The sequence below is a fragment of the Cavia porcellus genome, unplaced genomic scaffold (genome assembly GCF_034190915.1).
Source record: "Cavia porcellus strain 051 isolate PalLab524CR breed Dunkin Hartley unplaced genomic scaffold, mCavPor4.1 scaffold_4, whole genome shotgun sequence".
Taxonomy (NCBI): Eukaryota; Metazoa; Chordata; class Mammalia; order Rodentia; family Caviidae; genus Cavia; species Cavia porcellus.
The window spans coordinates 71073775-71093572 of NW_026947487.1; the positions used below are offsets into that span (position 1 = coordinate 71073775).

The 19798-nt window shown below is 37.8% G+C and overlaps 1 protein-coding gene across 8 annotated transcripts in view; it reads right to left on the reverse strand.

The window, feature by feature from the left end:
• LOC100716350 (broad substrate specificity ATP-binding cassette transporter ABCG2-like) overlaps window positions 1-19798 on the reverse strand; it is a 131388-nt gene that overhangs the window by 101382 nt on the left and 10208 nt on the right. For 6 of the 8 annotated variants that reach the window (XR_010046956.1, XM_063247258.1, XM_013150089.3 and 3 more), the window contains one exon: window positions 7099-7317. Coding sequence is in view for 5 of the 8 variants with exons in the window: in XM_063247258.1 (XP_063103328.1) it covers window positions 7099-7298 (200 nt within the window). In the remaining 3 variants the exon portion in view is untranslated. Of the gene's footprint in view, window positions 1-3824; window positions 6045-7098; window positions 7318-19798 lie in introns of those variants that run through there. The other 2 variants (XM_063247261.1, XM_063247260.1) reach the window with 2 other exon arrangements.

Consider the following 19798-nt stretch of genomic DNA (forward strand, 5'->3'; position numbering starts at 1 on the left):
ATCTGTATAAGAGTTTTGGGAGAATGGCCATCTTCACAATGTTTGTTCTTCCTATCCATGAGCAAGGGATGTCTTTCCATTTTCTGAGATCATCTTCAATTTCTTTTTTCAGTGTAATATAGTTTTCACTGTATAAGTCTTTCACTTCTTTCGTAAGAGTAATTCCTAAATATTTCATTTTTTTGCTTGCTAATGTGAATAGTCCAGTTTCCCTTATTTCCCTCTCTGTGGTTTTGTTGTTTGTGTATAGGAATGCTATTGATTTCTGAGTATTGATTTTGTATCCAGCCACATTACTGAATTTATTTATTGTATCTAAGAGTCTTTCAATGGAGCTTAGGGGGTCTTCTATGTAGAGTATCATGTCATCTGCAAACAATGACAACGTAACTTCTTCTTTTCCTATCTTTACCCCTTTTATTTCTCTTTCTTGCCTAATTGCTCTGGCTAGTACTTCCAGTACTATATTAAATAGGAGTGGTGATAAAGGACATCCTTGTCTTGTGCCTGATTTTAAAGTAAAGGCTTTCAATTTTTGGCCATTTAGTATGATGCTGGCTGTTGGTTTGTCATAAATGGCCTTTATTATATTGAGGTAAAGACCATCTATTCCAATTTTCTGTAGAGTTTTTATCATGAATAAATGTTGGACCTTATCGAAGGTTTTTTCTGCATCTATAGAAATGATCATGTGATTCTTATTTTTGGCTTTATTGATATGGTGGATTACATTTATTGATTTGCGTATGTTGAACCATCGTTGCATTCCTGGGATGAATCCCACTTGGTCATGGTGTATAATCTTCTTGATGATTTGCTGGATCCTATTTGCCAATATTTTATTGAGGATTTTTGCATCTGTGTTCATTAGGGAGATCGGTCTATATATCGGTCTCTTTTTTACTTGGGTCTTTCTCAGGTTTTGGTACTAGAGTGATATTTGCTTCCAGGAATGACTTAGGAAGGATTGCTTCCCTTTCAATTTCATTTAATAGTTTGAGGAGTGTCGGCATTAGGTCTTCTTTGTATTTCTTGTAGAATTCTGCAGTGAATCCATCTGGGCCTGGGCTCTTCTTGGTGGGAAAGGACTTAATTACATTTTCAATTTCAGTAACCGAGATTGGGTTATTCAACAATTTTACATCCTCTTGATCTAGCTTTGGCACTTCATATGCTTCTAAGAAACTGTCTATTTCTTCTGTGTTATCAAACTTTTGAGAGTAGAGGTTTTCAAAATAGGTGTTGATGATCTTCTGTATTTCTATTGGGTCTGTAGTGACTTCTCCTTTTTCATTTCTTATTGCATGAATTTGAGCTTTTTCTTCCCTTTTTTTAATAAGGTTGGCTAGGGGCTTATCGATTTTATTTATTCTTTCAAAGAACCAACTCTTTGATTTGTTGATCCTTTGGATTGTTTTCTTAGTCTCTATTGCATTGATTTCTGCTCTGATTTTTATAATTTCCTCTCTTCTTTTGGCTGTGGGCTTGACTTGCTCTTCTTTTTCTAGCTGTTTGAGGTGTAGCATCAAGTTATTTATTTGTATTCGTTCTGTTTTCCTGATGTGGGAACTTAGTGCAATAAATTTTCCTCTCAGGACAGTTTTCATTACATCCCACAGATTCCGGTAAGTTGTATCTGCATTTTCATTTTCTTTTAGGTATTGTTTGATTTCTTCTTTAATTTCTTCTGTGACCCACTGATTACTCAAGAGTGTGTTATTCAGTTTCCATGTGTTTGTGGGATTTTTGCAGTATCTTTTATCGTTAATTTCTAATTTCAGAGCGCTGTGATCTGATAACATGCAAGGGATGATTTCAGCTCTTTTGCACTTGTTTAAATGTGTTCTATGAGCTAATATATGGTCTATTTTAGAAAATGATCCATGTACTGCTGAGAAGAATGTGTATTCTGATGTTGTTGGGTGGAACATTCTGTATATGTCTATCAAACCCGTTTGTTCACAGGTATGATTCAGTTCTGTTATTTCTTTACTCATTTTCTGTCTGGTCGATCTGTCCCTTGGTGTCAATGGCGTATTAAGGTTTCCTGTTACAATTGTGTTACTGATAATTTGAGTTTTCATTTCTGTTAATAATTGTTTTATATAACTGGGCGCTCTGGAGTTTGGTGCGTATATATTTAAGATAGTTATCTCTTCCTCTTGGAGTTTTCCCCTTACGAGTATGTAGTGACCTTCTTTATCCTTTATGGTCATTGTTGGTTTAAAGTTCACGTTGTCTGCAAACAGAATGGCTACTCCTGCCTTTTTTTGGATTCCTGCTGCATAAAGAATTGTTTTCCATCCTTTGACTTTCAGTCTGTGAGTATCCTTCTGGGTTAGATGGGTTTCCTGTAAACAGCATATGGTTGGATTTTGTTTCTTGATCCATTCTGCTAGTCTCTTTCTTTTGATTGGTGCATTGAGACCATTTACATTAATGGTTATTACTGTTAAATGTTGGTTAATTGTAGGATTCTTATCTCTCTGCTGTTGCATCTTTATCTTTCTGTTCTGTTTAATTATTTGCTTTGCTTAGTGGTTTTTTCCTTTGTGTATCTAAACTGTCTTTCAATATTTTTTGCAGGGTTGGTTTGGTGTTCATGAAGTTCTTCAGCTGTTCTTTGTCATGTAAGTATCGTATTTCACCATCTATTTTAAATGATAGTTTTGCAGGATATATCAGTCTAGGTTGGAAATCATTTTGCTTTAGGATCTGGAATACTTCACTCCATGCTCTTCTTGACTTTATTGTTTGTGATGAGAAGTCTGCTGTGATTCTGATAGGTTTTCCTTTATAAGTGATCTGTCTTTTCTCTCTGACAGCTTTTAATAATCTATTCTTGTGTTGGATTTCTGGGATGGTGATTATTATATGCCTGGGTGTAGTTTTATTTTGGTTATGACTATTTGGAGTTCTATATGCTTCACTGATCCTGATGTCAGTTTCTGATCTCATGCTTGGAAAGTTTTCAGCTATTGCTTCTCTAAATATCCTCTTGATATCCTTTATGTTGTCTCCTTCTTTTTCATTAATGCCTATCATTCTTATGTTATTCTTCTTTGCATCATCTTGCAGTTGTTGAATTGTTGTTTCCTGATTCCTTGTTATTTTTAAAAGATCTTTCCTTTCCTGTTCACTAGCTGCAATCCTGTCTTCAAGGTCTGAAATTCTATCTTCACTTTCATTAAGGCGGTTTTTACAACTTTCAGTGGAGTTTTTTATTTCCTGTATATCTCTGTGCATCTGCATTATGTATTGTTTGTTTCTTATATTGCTCATCTAGGGATTCTATCTTTTTCTTTAGTTCCTCCAATTTTTTATCTGTGTTTTCTTTAGATATATTTAGAATCTCTTTCATTTCTTTTATCATTTCTTCTTTTATCTGGGATATTATTTCGAGTTTGAATTTCTTTAAAGCTTCCTGGAGTTGCTTGTCAACTTCAGTAGCTATTGTGTCTGATATATGAGGAGGATGGGATATATTTTCTTCTAAATACATTCCTCCTAGGGTTTCCTGAGATGGGCTGGAGGTTTGAGGTTGTAATTTGGTCTTTCGTTTTGTCATTTTCCTGTATTTCTGTGTTTCAAGTGTTATTTGAAAGCCTCCTCAGGATCTGTTGAAAATCCCCTTCTATGTTTGCAGCTACTGAGACTCTGGCACCACTCTACCCCAGGCCATTGGGCCTGCAGAACCAATGGCCCTCCTCTGCTTGTTCAGAACTCCGCGGTTCCAGACAAGCTGGGCCTCAGGGACACTGTGCGCCCACCTGCCCCTTGGTAGATCCACAGCTCTTGGATCGCAGCCGGGTTAGGGTACTCACCACAGACCGCAGTGCCTCAGGAACCTGTGATCCCTCCCTGCTTGCAGAGATATCCACAGTCCTCCAGACAAAGGAAGGGCCTCCTGCGGGCACTCCGGATCCACCCAGCTCCTCCTCTACACGCAGATGGCTATGCGCGGCTGGGCACAGGCCGAGGTGCCTCAGGAACCTGGGATCCCTCCTCCTCCAGACAAAGGAAGGGGCTTCTGCAGGCACTCTGGATCCGCGCAGCTCCTCCTCTGCACACCGATGGCTAGGCGCGGCTGGGCACAGGCCGAGGTGCCTCAGGAACCTGGGATCCCTCCTCCTCCAGACAAAGGAAGGGGCTTCTGCAGGCGCTCCAGATCCGCGCAGCTCCTCCTCTGCACACCGATGGCTAGGCGCGGCTGGGCACAGGCCGAGGTGCCTCAGGAACCCGGGATCCCTCCTCCTCCAGACAAAGGAAGGGGCTTCTGCAGGCGCTCCGGATCCGCGCAGCTCCTCCTCTGCACACCGATGGCTAGGCGCGGCTGGGCACAGGCCGAGGTGCCTCAGGAACCTGGGATCCCTCCTCCTCCAGACAAAGGAAGGGGCTTCTGCAGGCGCTCCGGATCCGCGCAGCTCCTCCTCTGCACACCGATGGCTAGGCGCGGCTGGGCACAGGCCGAGGTGCCTCAGGAACCCTGGATCCCTCCTCCTCCAGACAAAGGAAGGGGCTTTTGCAGGCGCTCCAGATCCGCGCAGCTCCTCCTCTGCACACCGATGGCTAGGCGCGGCTGGGCACAGGCCGAGGTGCCTCAGGAACCCAGGATCCTTCCTCCTCCAGACAAAGGAAGGGGCTTCTGCAGGCGCTCCGGATCCGCGCAGCTCCTGATTTCTTATTGTTTTTAAAAGATCTTTCCTTTCCTGTTCACTGGCTACAATCTCAGCTTTGAGGTCCGGAATTCTATCTTCGCATTCATTCAGGTGGTTTTTACAACTTTCAATGTTGCTTTTGATTTCCTGTATATCTCTTTGCATCTGTTTTATATATTCTGTTTGTTTCTTATATTGTTCATCCAGAGATTCTATCCTTATGTTTAGTTCCTCCAATTTTTTAGCTGTGTCTTCTTTAGATATGTTCAGCATCTCCTTCATTTCTTTTATTATTTCTTCTTTTACCTGATATATTATTTCTAGTTTAAATTCCTTCAAAGCTTCCCGGAGTCGCTTCTTTATTTCTGTTACTATTGTTTCAGGTATTTCAGGTATATGGCATGTATTTTCTTCTATGTACATGGCTCCTAGGCTTTCGTGGGGGGATGGGCTGGGTGTTTGAGATTGCATTTTGGTCTTTCATTTTGTCATTTTCCTATATTACTGTGTTTCAAGTATTGTTTCAGAGTTTCCCCTGGTTGTGTTGTAAATTGACTCATGTCCTGGGCTCTGGGTACTCCTCATGTAGTAGCTCCCTCCTTGGGCAGCGGAGCCCCTGGATTAAAAGAGGCTTGCCAGGCTCCTCTCAGGTAGGCCTAAAGCTTCCTCAATTTGCACAGTTTCAGGGCCAGACCGGAGTCACCACCGCTCAGCTGGATGCGCACCTTCAGGTCCCCAGAGGTGGTAGCATGGGTCCCAGGCAGGAGAGGCGGCAGGAGGGCTGGCCTCCGCTCAGCTGGATGTGCACCTTCCAATCCCCAGAGGTCGTAGTATGGGCCCCTGGCAGGAAAGGCGGCAGCAGGGCCGCCTCCGCTCAGCTGGACACTCACCTTCCGGTCTACTTGTTTCCTTTTGAATGATTTTATTCTACTTTGTTTTGTTTGATTTTATTATGTTTGATGGTATAAGAAGCTGCTTTGAAGACAAGAAGATGCATTATTGTAGCCACTGTGGTATTCCTATTGTCTTGTTTTGAAGTCCTGTATTGCTTTCATTGTTTTGGTGCTGAGTGGATTTTTTTTCTGCTCTGTTTTGTTTGAAATTGTGCCTAATGGTATAGGAAGTTATTTTAAAGATAGCAAGAGGCATCACGAAGCCATTGTTGGTTTCCTTTCACCTTGTTTTGAAGTCTTGTATCACATTCATTATCTTGTGATTGTCTCTATTCTGTTTTATTTCTTTCGGTATTATTCTCTTCAAAATAAAAATTTAAATAAATAAAGTCAAGCAAACAATGTTACATGATTCATCCAGAAACTGGACATGAATGTGCTAAAACAAAGAATTATACAGGTTCCTGGGTTTTGCTTGCTTTGACATTAAGTCCTGAAATTACAAAAAATAACAATAATGTATAACGGCAGGATCTCCCCACCTGTCTTCTGTCCTCTATCACCCTTTATAAGTCATGCTTGCCCTTGGCCATTGCTCAACACTATTTGTTGAATTCTCATTTGTTCTACTATAAAACATTCCTGAAAAGGCTACTACCTCCCTATCCTTCCCTCTCCTATAACATGCAGCACACTGACTACTGAATACATGAAATGAAAGTCATCCCAAAGATTCCTGTCACATCTCTTGCAGTTTAATGAATACTAATCAGTCCTTTGACTTGGTATGCTTTATGAACAAGAGATTAATGGAGCATGTCCCTCCTTCCTACATTCACACATACACACAGCATCTTGCTTTCTTAAACACCATGTTCCTCACTCCCCAATTTAGGGTTGGCAGCTTACATTATTTCTTTTAATCCTTTTATCACACTAGAGTAATGTAGTGATGGTGCTGCGGTTTTCGCAATCCTTTGCTGAAAACAGAGAACATAGCTCGATCACTGGCTATTTTGCACAACACCAGGGACCTAATAATCATTCAAAATGTGTTCAACAGGTCAGGCCTTGTGGCTCATACCTATAAGCTCAGTACCCTGGGAGGTTGAGGCAGGAGGGTCACAAGTTTCCACCAAGCCTGGGCAACACAGCAAGAACTCCTATCATAATAAAAATGAAATGATGGCTGGGGATATAGATCAGTGTGACAGCCTTGGGTTCAATCCCCAGTATCATAAACAATATTTGTGGTTGAATAAATAAATATCTTTAAATCATACTATGAGATCTCTTTCTACCAAAATATAGTAACAACTCAATGCAGGTGCAGCCATTTTTAAAACAATTTGTAAATTCCTTTCAATGTTAAACCTGCATTTAACAAGTGGTCATTCAGTTTTTGTTTAGCCAAAAGAAGTAAAATCATGAGCCTATGCAAAGATTTGTAAGCAAGTGTTCATAGCAGTTTACTGTTAATAGGCTAAACCTGTGAAATTTATAGTAGGCCAATTTTTAAAAGTCTTTTTAAAAAGTTAGGCACTTACCTGACATTTGATAGTATTTCTTTCTCAATTGTTTTCCGACAAGGTAGAGAGCCATGCTTCACTTTTACCCTATAGGAAATGTTATGGAAACTTAACACAAGGCTTTTAGTCCATGTCTGCGGGTTGCTGGCGGTCGTCCTGGGGAGAAGAGTGTTACTTTCTGACACTGGGACAGAAATCTGGACATCACTGGAAGACATCCTGAAATTTGCTGCTTTTCTGTAAAAGGAAAAGCAACAGTAAGTCAATAGTAGAGGTGAGTAAGACTATAAACCTTACGTGACAAAAAATTTAAACTAATTTTTTAAAACATTGATATTTGGGTAAATTTCCTGGAAAATCATCACTGTGATCATACAACCCTAGAACTGATAACAGGAGACAAATACAACCTTGAATACCTGCTCTCCAATGATCTGTCACATCAATCCCCAGGATATAGAGTTAAGAGGAAAAAAAAAATTACTCAAAACTCAGCACGTAGGAAAAACATAAATGCTGGTTAGACATGTGGCTTGAAAAGCACATTATGATACAATTTAAGTGAAGGGAAAGACAACATGATCATCATCATATCCCACGTATTTTTGCTTTAAACTTTTGAGTTTATATTATTTATCTCAAGAGGCTTAGCCAGGCAATGAAGGCAAAGCAAAACATTTCTCTGAATTAAACCTTCAGACAGATTTTACAACCCTGATCATTATGTGTGTTCAGTCAGCTGACAATGTAAACTCAACAATTTTTTGCAAGGATATAATCATTTCCTTAATGGAAAAACATATTTAAATTTTAGGAAGATTTAAAATTGACTATGAAAACAATTAATAAATCTAACCAACAGTCAAGTACTATAAGACTTTAAAGCAAAAATTGTGTATTTCTTAGTGTGGTAGCACACACTGGCAATTCCAGCACTCAGGAGGCTGAGGCAAGGCAACACCAAGACTTCAAAGCAGGCCTGGGCTACAAAGTGAGTCCCTGACATATACAAAAAAAGTAAATAGATAAGTAAGTAAATAAACGTAAAACTAAAACCTAAATATTGTGTTTATAAATGAAGTCTAAAATGTTCTAGTAAACAAGTTACAAAAAAATCCCTTTAAATGAATTTAATTAGAACAAGGCCATAAGGCAAACAAAGAATGAAAGAATAGGTTACAAAATGTGAAAATAAATCTATTTTTGTTTTTAAAAGTTAAAGTCATTCATGAAGAACAGCCTGTGATGGGCTAGCTGCTTAAATACATCATCCTCCTATAAACAACCATAAAAGCAGACAAAACATAAAAAGCAATTTTGTAGAGGTTTCACATGCTGGAGAAGAGGGGGCATGCAGAGGCCTCCCTTTAGAAATTAGAATCCCATGTTTGTTAGCTTCCTGTCGATGTGGGAAAGTACCTGAGAAAGTCAACTGAAAGGAAGAAAACTCTACTATGGTGCATGATTTCAGGTTTCTGTCCATGGTCAGCTACACACTGCCTTGAGGCGTTGGTCTGACAGAGACACAGTGACAGAAGGATGTGGTTAAGGAAAGCAGCTTGCCTCATGTCATCCAGGAAGAAAGCAGGGAGAGAGGGGAGGACCAGAGGAAAGGAGAGGGCAGCAGAGGAGAGGAGAAAAGGAGAAAGGAGAGGACAGGAAAAAAGAAGCACAGTAAGGAAAAAAGAAGGACAGGAGGGGAAGAGAAAAGGGGACAAAGGGCCACCCTTCAAAGCCAGCTCCCCAGGGACCCAGTTTCTCTAAAAAGAACTCACCTCCCAGAAGTGCCACCAACTCCTCAACTAAGTCACTGGGGGACATTCCAGATCCAAACTACAAAATCCCACTCCTAGATCCCACAAGCTCATGTGTACCTCACAAAGCAAATATATTTACTCTATCTACAATGGTCCCCACACTCTTAACAGTTCCAGCATTGCTCAGAGGTCCAAGTAAAATTCTCCTCTCAGACTGAAAGCTAACTTTCAGCCATGAGCCACTGTAAAGCTTGAAAATTACTTGCATATTTTTACCATACACTGGTAACACAGACACAAGGTGAACAGTTCCAATCCAAGAGTAGAGAATAGTACAATACCACAGAGGGTTCAGACTAAATAAGGACCAAAACACTTCAGGGAAAACATTAAGTTCTATAGTCCTATGTCTTGCATCTGGGACACAAGTTGGCTGATATAAACTACAAAGGGGTTGGGGATCATCCCCAGTACTATGTATGATCTTTTGGGCCACAGACCATATAACCACTCCCTTGAGTTAGCTCTGTTCACTGCAGACAGCTTTCCTACGAAGACGTTCCATGCTCTGGCATTGCTTTTTGGAGCCTCCACTGCAACTTTCATTTCACTCTCATCGCTTTATGCATTTCCCTCTCAGGAACTGATTGCAGGGGTTTCCAGACCTTCCTTTGAAATCTGTGACAGCTCTTGCATTCTGTATATTTGCAAAACCAGAACCATGAGGAGAATGCTGAGTACTGTCATCAGTGCAAACAGTAGCCAGGCTCACTTAGATCATGGCTGCAGTGGCCTCGGAGTGCCTGCACAGATGAGCATGGAGAAACAAATTCCAAGAAAATAGTGTTGTGGCTGGCCTTATGCAAGAAGGATACCCCAGAGCCCTCTTCCAAAGGAAATGTCTTTCAAATGAGTTTACACTTTTAGAATTTGAGCCCGCGATGAGTAGGGCATGGCTAATTCTTAAAATGCCTTGAGTTATGTTATTTTCCCAGTGTGAAGTTTTGGCTTCTTTTTTTCTGGTGCTAATCTCTTTTAAACAATACCTTCCTCAATCTCAGATTTACCAACTTTACCAAGCTCCCAGTTTTTCAAATCTTTATTCTCTGCTTTATGCTCACAGTTCTTTGTAAAATAACCAAAAATACACGTGCCATAGCCTAAATATTTTTCTGCCATGAAATTCCCTCCAACAGATTAGTCTGTCACCTTTTAACTGAGAATCACACAGTGTATCAGAGCAGTGATAAAATATAGACAATTTATTTACCAAAAAGTAACAAAGTGGTACCTCAGTTGACAAAATTAATTTGTTCCACCATTTTGGAAAACATGGTCGCTTTTGTGTTAGTGGTGGGAAAGCTGAAGTTGTGTTCATCACACGATGCAGACTTTGCAAACAAAAACAAAATTTTGCCAAATGCTTCTGTTAAACAAAAACATTCATGGACCAAGGTACTGCTGTATCTCCAAACCTCTCTGAACTCCTCCTGCAAACTAGTTCCAAAGGCTTCTGAAGCACATTGCTAAACACAGTCATAGCAATGATCCTACTGTTAGAAACCAATTTTGTTTTTTACACCACTGAGCTAAACCCCCAGCCCTGAAACCAATTTTCTGTACCGGTTTTCCACCTCTGTGACAAAATACCTGATAAAATCAACTTACAAAAGAAAAAGTTTATTCTGGCTCACAGTTTCAGAAGTTTCAATCCATGGTCACCTGGTTCCACTGCTTTCTGGCCTATGATGAGGCAGAAACACTGTGGTGGAATAGTGTAGTACAGGAGAGCTGCTCACCTCATGACAGGCAGGAAGGAATGAAAAGAGCAAAGAATATGAGAGGAGAAAGGCAAGGGAGAGAAGAGAAGAGGGAGAATGTCCACTTTTTTGAGTTCTTTATGTATTATAGATAGTACTCCTCTATCAGAGGAGTAGATGACAAAATTATTTTTCCCAGCCTGTAGGCTGTCTCTTCAGTTTGGTATTTCCTTTGCTGTGCAGAAGTTTTTTTATTTTATTGTAAGCCTGTTTGTTAATTCTTAGTATTATTTATTTTGCTCTATAGAGTTCTATTCAGGATAGCAGATATCTCTCTTTTCAAGTGTTTTTCCTATTATACCTTCTAGTAGATTCACTGTTGTAAACAGTAAAACTTACTAAGTCAAGTTTTCAGAATTTTGGTAACATAGTCATGTGAGCTCCACCTTCAGGATATAGTGCATTCGAATCATGCCAAAGAAAATCTTCTCCCTTAACTGTACAGTGGAGAAACTTTAGATAACTATTATGTACTATTTATCTCCAAAAAAAGAAGAAAGACTTCTGATGTTCTCATCACAAAGAAACACGGTTTGAGGAGACAGACAACTTGATTTAAATATTACACAATATACATGCAATCAAACAACGTATGGAATCTCATTGTTATGTGTAATCTTATGCTTACATGTCTTTATATATTTTATATAGTTAAGATCAATTTCATGTGAATTTTTAAAATTAGCATAAATACATATATATGGAGAATCTTATGTCTAAATACACATCTTTATGTAATTTAAATCAATTTAACTAGAATTTTAAAAATTAATATAAATACACACATGTGCATAATCTTACATTTATATATATATTTATATAGTTAAAATTAATATTAAAAATTAAAAAGTCAGTGTGGTGACACAATTTGTAATCCTAGCTGCAAGGATTACAGGAGGATCAGAATTTTAAGCCCAGCCTGAGCACTTAGCATGGTCTTACATCAAAAGAAAAATTTTTAAATGTTTAGGATACAGTGCAGTCGTATAGCACTTGTTAGCTTACCTAGCTTGCTAGCAAGTCTCTGTGACTAATATTAAGTCAAAAAAGTTTCAAATCTACAAATAAAATACTTCATTAAAATAAGAAAAAAGAAAAGAAACCTTCTCCTCCACTATGATAACGAGAAATTAGATCTGTCCTTTCAAATTTTCAACTTAATAAAAATTCTCTCTTTAATAGATACAAATAGAGCCTCTCCAAGATTGAGAGTCCAGATGCTAGAGTATAGCAATTTGGGGAAGGGAAGGAGGAAGGTGGATCCCCAAAAGCCAGGGAAGGAAAGTTCTGAAAATTGCATTGAATTCCATTCCCAGCTCATGGCACCACACTGGAGGCCTGAGCGAACAGCAGTGTGGTGACAGCAGAGGACCATGGAGGCCTCCAGAAAGAAACTCACCAGTGGAGAAGAGCACTGGAAGTGGAAGGCTGCAGCAGCTGCTGAGTGACACCATTCCAAATGACTTCAGGAGAGAGTGACTGACTGGATGGCATTTTGGGATGGTGCTAGATGAACCCAAGCCTCTGAGCACTTGGAGCAGTAATAGACTGGAGTCATCTCAAGTTTACCAGTTCTGGGTGAGGCTCAGCCCTGAGACACCCCCCGGTCAGGAAGCCATGATGAAGCCAGCAAGAAACATCCATTGTATTGTGGGCTAATGAACTCAAATCACAGGCCCAAAGCCAGAGACCAAGAGCAGCATGAGCTTCTGCAGAGTTGAATCAGCACCCTCCCCTAATCCTACTACAGGCTTGCTGGGATCATACAGTATGGCTCTTGACTCTGACTGCCTCCTTTGTCTAACAATGACAGCAAAGATACGCTCTGAAATAGATACTACCAGAAGATTGAAATCACAAAGAAATATCTCCTGTTTGTTAGTCTGTTTGGAGTTTTTAACACATATTCTTATTTTTCATAAGTGTGAACATTGTTTCTACTTTTTTGGTCTTGTTTAGTTCTTATTTTGTTTCTTTCTTCTTATTTCCCTCCTATCTTCTTTGCAGTCTCCAAAAGCTTAGGTAATCTCCCTTTGTCCTTCAACCATGTTTCTAATCACTTTCTCTTATTTCCCCACTCTTTTCCTCCTATCGCCTTTTAAATTTTCTCATGAAGGGTAAAAATCACTCAATTGAGGGGATATTCAATGTATATAAATTCTAGTTTGGTTTAGATTTTGTGACATGAGTATAAATTTTGTTCATGTGGTTAAAGGTAGAAAATAGTTACCACAGTTTATTATTTTCTAGGATAGATTAGATCCAGTTGTCATTACTGGTTTTAATCAAGGTGACATAGTTGTTCCAATCAGTTGTTTTCCCTTGGATGCCAATAACAAGACTGTCTGAAGGTCATAAACATAACTATAGTCCAGTACCAAAGAACAAAGGAGTAGGCCAAAGAGGCAGCAAATTCTCATTCCTAATAAGCTGAAAAGTCAGATCTTGTGACAGACTCATAAGTCAAAATCCAGCAACACCTAGAAGATACCTCTGAAAAGTAATCACTTCCTAAGGAATCCTACATGTGGTTGTAAAGCTAGCTACCATAAATGATTCATAAGAAATGCAGAAAATAAATTTTCTTAAAACATAGAAAATGAGATGCAACCCCACACATCCAGCTTACCTGAGACAAACCCAGGGGGCAATGAAGTATAACAAATCTAAACTCACCCACCTGAACTTTATGAAATGGTAATAGTAGAAGTAGCAAAGCAGATAAAAGAGGCTCTAGAAAAAATTAGAAATAATTTCTTTAATAACTAAAAAGATGATGAGCATTGTTAAGAACATGGTGAGTGAAAGTAGAATAGAATCAATACAGATTTTTTTTAAAAAGAGATGCTTAAGAAAATTGGAGATTTAGGCCTGTGTGCGCCCTCAATTTTGGAGACTGTGTGGCCTGGGGTGAGTGTTCCCACAAATCCCGAGTGGGGGAGTTTGGGATCATTGCTCCCACCAGCCAAGGAACTTTACAGCTTCCTGCCCCACAGAGCTTAGGCCTGCCTGCCCCACCCCTAGTGACACTCTCTCATTCCAGGGAACTAGGCAGCCAGACTCCCAGGAGCTGAAGGCATAGAAAAAGGATTTCCAACAGGCCCAGGGGAAGCCTTGGAATAACACTTGAAACACGGAATATAGGAAAATGACAAAACGAAAAAACAAAATACAATCTCAAATTTCCAACCCATCCAAAGAAACCTTAGGAGGTATGTACATAGAATAAAATATATGCCATAAACATGAAATACCTGAAATAATAGCAACTGAAATAAAGAAGCAATTATGGGAAGCTTTAAAGGAAATCAAACTAGAAATAGTCATCCAGGTAAAGAAGAAATGATAAAAGTAATGAAAAAGATGCTGAAAATATCTAAAGAAAACACAGTTAAAAAACTGGAGGAACTAAACAAAAAGATAGAATCTCTGGATGAACAATAATAGGAAACAGAGAATTCATAAAGCAGATGCAAAGAGATATACGGGAATTGAAAATTCCATTGAAAGCTGTAAAAACTACCTCAATGAAAGCGAAGATAGAATTTCAGACCTAGAAGACAAGATTGCAGCTAGTAAACAGGAAAGAACTTTTAAAAATAACAAGGAATCAGGAAATAACAATTCAATAGCTGTAAGATGATTCGAAGAAAAACAACATGAGATTGATAGAAATAAATGAAAAAGAAGAGGACAACATAAAGGATATCAAGAGAATATTTAGAGAAGTAATAGCTGAAAATTTTCCAAACATAACAGAAACTGACATCAGGATCAGTGAAGCATACAGAACTTCAAATAACCATAACTAAAATAAAACTACACCCAGAAATATAATAATCACCAACCCAGAAATCCACACAAGAATAGAATATTAAAAACTATCAGAGAGAAAAGACAGATCACCTATAAAGGAAAACCTATCAGAATCACAGCACACTTCTCAGCAAAAACAATGAAGTCAAAAACAGCATGGAGTGAAGTATTTCAGACACTAAAGGAAAGTGATTTCCAACCTAGACTGATGTACCCTGCAAAACTGTTCTTCAAAATGTTGGAGAAATAAGATACTTCCATGACAAAGAACAGCTGTAGAACTTCATGATCACCAAGCCAACCCTACAAAGAACACTGAAAGACAGTTTAGATACACTTAGGAAAAAAACACTAAGCAAAGCAAACAATTAAACAGAATGGAAAGATAAAGATGCAACAGCAAAAAGATAACATGTCAACAGTAAACCAATATACAACAATTATAACCTTTAATGTAAATGGTCTCAATGCACCAATTAAAAGAAACAGACTGGCAGAATGGATCAAGAAACAAAATCCAACCATATGCTGTCTACAAGAACCCATCTAACCCAAAAGGATACTCACAGACTGAAAGTCAAAGGATGGAAAACAATACTTCATACAACAGTAACTGAAAAAAAAAAAAAAAAACGGGGCAGCTATTCTGTTTGCAGACAATGTGAATTTCAAACTAAGAATGATCAGAAGAGATAAAGAAAGTCATTACATACTGGTTAGGAGAAAACTTCAAAGGAAGAGATAACAATCTTAAATATATATGCACCAAATTCCAGAGCACCCAGTTATGTAAAGAAAGTATTAATAGAAGTGAAAAACCAAATTAGCAATAACACAATTATAACAGGAAACCTTAACACACCATTGATACCATTGGACAGATCAACCAGACAGAAAATCAGCAAAGAAATAACAGAACTAAATCACACCTATGAACAAATGGACTTGATAGACATATACAGAGTGTTCTGTTCAACATCATTAGAATACACATTCTTCTCAGCAGTACATGGGGCATTTTCTAAAACAGAGCATATACTAGCCCATAGAATATATTTAAATAAATGCAAAAGAATTGAAATTATCACATGCATGTTATCAGATCATAGCACCGTGAAGCTACAATTTTTTTTTTGTCTTTTTCATTTTTATCGATACCAGGGATCGAACCCGCGACTGCCTGCTTGCAAGCCAGGCACTTATGCCGCTGAGCTAAATCCCCAGCCCCGAAGCTAGAAATTAATGATAAAACAAACGGCAAAAATCCCACAAACACATGGAAACTGAATAGCATACTCTTGAGTAATCAGTAGGTCACAGGGGAAATTAAAGAAGAAATTAAACAATACCTACAAGCAAAGAAAATAAAAGTACAACTTACCAGAATCTGTGGGATGCAATGAAAGCTGTCCTCAGAGGAAAATTTATTGCACGGAGTTCCCACATCAGGAAAACAGAACACATACAAATAAGTAACCTGATGCTATACCTCAAACATCTAGAAAAAGAAGAGCAGGTCAAGCCCAAAGCCAAAAGCAGGGAAGAAATTATAAAAATCACAGCAGAAATTAATGCAATAGAGACTAAGAAAACAACACAAAGAATCAATGAATCAAAGAGTAGGTTCTTTGAAAAAATAAGTCAAATTGATAAGCCCCTAGCCAACCTTATTAAGAAAAGGGAAGAAAAAGCTCAAATTCATGCAATAAGGAAAAAGGCAAAATCACTACAGACTCTGTAGAAATTCAGAAGATCATCAACACCTATTTCAAAAGCCTCTACTCTCATAGGTTTGATAACACGGAAGAAATAGACAAATCCCTAGAAGCATATGAAGTACCAAAGCTGGGTCAAGAAGATGTAAAACTGCTGAATAACCCAATTGCTAATAAAATGTAATTAAGTCCTTACCTACAAAGAATAGCCTAGCCAGACGGTTCCACTGCGGAATTCTACAAGAAATACAAAGAAGACTTAATGTTGAAACTCCTCAAACTCTTCAACGAAACTGAAAGGAAAGCAATCCTGCTCAAGTCATTCCTGGAAGCAAATATTACTCTAGTAGAAAACCTGAGAAAGACCCAACTAAAAAAGAGAACTATAGTCCATTCTCCCTAATGAACACAGATGCAAAAATACTCAACAGAATACTGGCAAATAGGATGCAGCAAATCATCAAGAAGATTATACAGCATGACCAAATGGGATTCATCCCAGGCATGCAGGGATGGTTCAACATACGTAAATCAATAAATGTAATTCACCAAACAATAAAGCCAAAAGTAAGAATCACATGATCATTTCTATGGATGCAGAAAAAGCTTTTGATAAGGTCCAACATTCATTCATGATAAGAACCTTACTGAAAATTGGAATAGATGGTCTTTACCTCAATATAATAAAGGCTATCTATGACAAACCAACAGCCAGTATCATAATAAATAGCCAAAAACGGAAAGCCTTTACCTTAAAATCAGGCACAAGACAGATGTGCCTTATCATCGATCCTATTTAATACAGTACTGGATACAATAGCCAAAGCAATTAGACAAGATAGAGAAATAAAAAGGGTAAAGATAGGAAACGAAGTTAAATTATCATTATTTGCGGATGACATGATACTCTACATAGAAAGACTCCTAGATATAATAAATAAATTCAGCAATGTAGCTTAATACAGAAACAATACTCAAAAGTCAACAGCATTCCTATACACTAACAACAAAATCACAGAGAGAGAAATAAGACTCACCCTTCACACAAGCAACCAAAAAAAATGAAATATCTAGGAAATATTCTCACGAAAGAAGTGAAAGATGTGGGAAAATTATAATACACTGAAAAAAGAAATTGAACAGGATCTCAGAAAATGGAAATACATCCCTTGCTCATGGATAGGAACAATAAATATTGTGAAAATGGCCATTCTCCTAAAACTGTTTTACAGATTCTAAAGAAATCACTCCTAAAATTCATCTGGAGTGAGAAGAGACCTAGAATAGGAAAGACAGTTCTAAGCAGCAAGGGCAAGGCAGGAGGCATCACAATACCTGACTTAGTTATACTACAAAGCAACTATAGTAAAATCAATATGGTACTGGAAGCAAAACAGAGCTGAAGATCAATGGAATAGATTAGCATATACAAACACACTCAACCACCTTATCTTTGATAAACAGGCCAAATATGTTCACTGGAAAAACAACAGTTTCTTTAATAAATGGAGTTGGAAAAACTGGTTCTCCCTATGCTGAAAACTAAAACTAGACTCGTGCCTATCACCATGTATTAAATTAAAATCTAAATGGATCAAAGATATGAATATTACAACAGAAACATTAAATCTATTGGAAGAGAAATTGGGTAAAAACCTTAAAGACATAGGGGTAGGTAGAGAATTCATGAACAGGAATCAAACCACATGGGAAATGCTTCCCAGAATCAATAACTTGGACCACCTCTTATTAAAAAAGTTTCTACATGTCAAAAGAAATCTCCAGCATAGTGAAAAGAAAACCCACAAACTGGGAAAAAATCTTAGTGAACTGTCCCTCAGGCAAAGGATTTCTGTCTAAAACATATAAAGAATTTTAAAAAATCAGACCCCCAAAATTCAAAGACCCAATCCAAAAATGGGCATCTGAGATGAATACACAATTCTCACATGAAGAAACAAATGGCAAATAAAAACATGAAAAAATGTTCATCATCATTAGTCATTAGAGAAATGCAAATTAAAACCACACTGAGATTCCATCTCCCTCCTGAAAGAATGGCCAGGATCAAGAAAACTACAAACAACAAACGCTGGAGAGGCTGTGGGGGAAAAGGAACTCTCCTGCACTGTTAGTGGGAGCGTAGACTGGAGCAACCATTGTGGAGGTCAGTCTGGAGATTTCTCAAAAAGCTGGGATTGGAACTCTCATTTGACCCAGCTATTCCCCTTCTAAGCATATTCCCAGAAGAACTGAATACATCATACCACAGTGATAGATGTGCAATCATGTTTATAGCAGCACAATTTGTAATAGCCAGATCCTGGAAACAACCTAAGTGTCCATCAACTGAGGAATGGATAAAAAAGATGTGGTATTTTTATACAGTGGAGTACTACTCAGCTATAAAGAATGATCACATTGAGATATTTATAAATAAATGGACGCTGCTTGAGACCATACTCATAAGTGAAATAAATCAAACTCACGTGTATAAACACCAAATAGTTTCCCTAGTGTAAGAAATGGTAAGAATACATAAAACTATGTGATAAGCATGATTCCCCAATATATTACTTTGAAGCCTTATAATATTTTCATTTATTAGTTGGAATGGTTTTATTCTAGCTTATTTGATTTTATTGTCTGTGATGATATGAACAGCTATTTTGAAGAAAACAAGACATTATAATAGGTAGTGCTGATTCAATATCATCTTGTTTTGAAGTCTCACCAAGCTTTTGTTCTTCTGTCTCCATCGGTTTTATCATGTTGTATCTTACAGAATTTTATTATATGTGATAGTATAAACAAAATTTTTTATAGACAAGGAAATAATATACTAATCATTGTTCATTTTCTGTTAGTTGGTTCTGAATACCCTGTAATGCTTTCAATCTCTTGATCGGTTTTACACTGTCTTGTTATGTTTTGTTACTATAGTATATGACGGTATACTCAAATATTTCAAGGAAAGAGACACTATGGTGGCTACTATTATGTCGGGTTGTCTTGTGATGAAACACTATGTTGCTTAAATTTTTCTGTTCTGACCAGTGTTGTTATGTCCTCTTTTATCTTAATCTGTTTTTTAAATAAAATAAGAGATGCGTAGGAAAATTATAGAAACCATGAAAGCCCAACGTAGGAAAGGAACAGTATCCATGAAACAAATTCAAACATATAGCATATGTTTGAGATTAAATGCAGGAGATTAAAATTCTATTGAAAGTATATGCAACAAAATCATCCAGTGTGTGGACAATCAGATTCAGAAGACAGATTACTGGTTAGTGATCGTGAAAAGAAAAACATCTTAAAAATAGCAAGGGTCCATGAAAAATCAATCCAACAACTGCTAAATGATGCAAAGAATAACATAAATTTGATAGGAATAACTGAAAAAATCAGGAGATAGCACAAAGAACATAAAAAACTTGTTCATAAAAGTAATGGCAGAAAACTTCTCAAGCATGAATAAAAAAATCGACATATAAATAAGGGAGGCATAGAGAACACCAGTTATCCATGCTCAAAAAAATCTACACAAAGGCATATAATTCTCAAGATTCCAGAAATTCAACACAAGAACAGAATACTAAAAGATGTT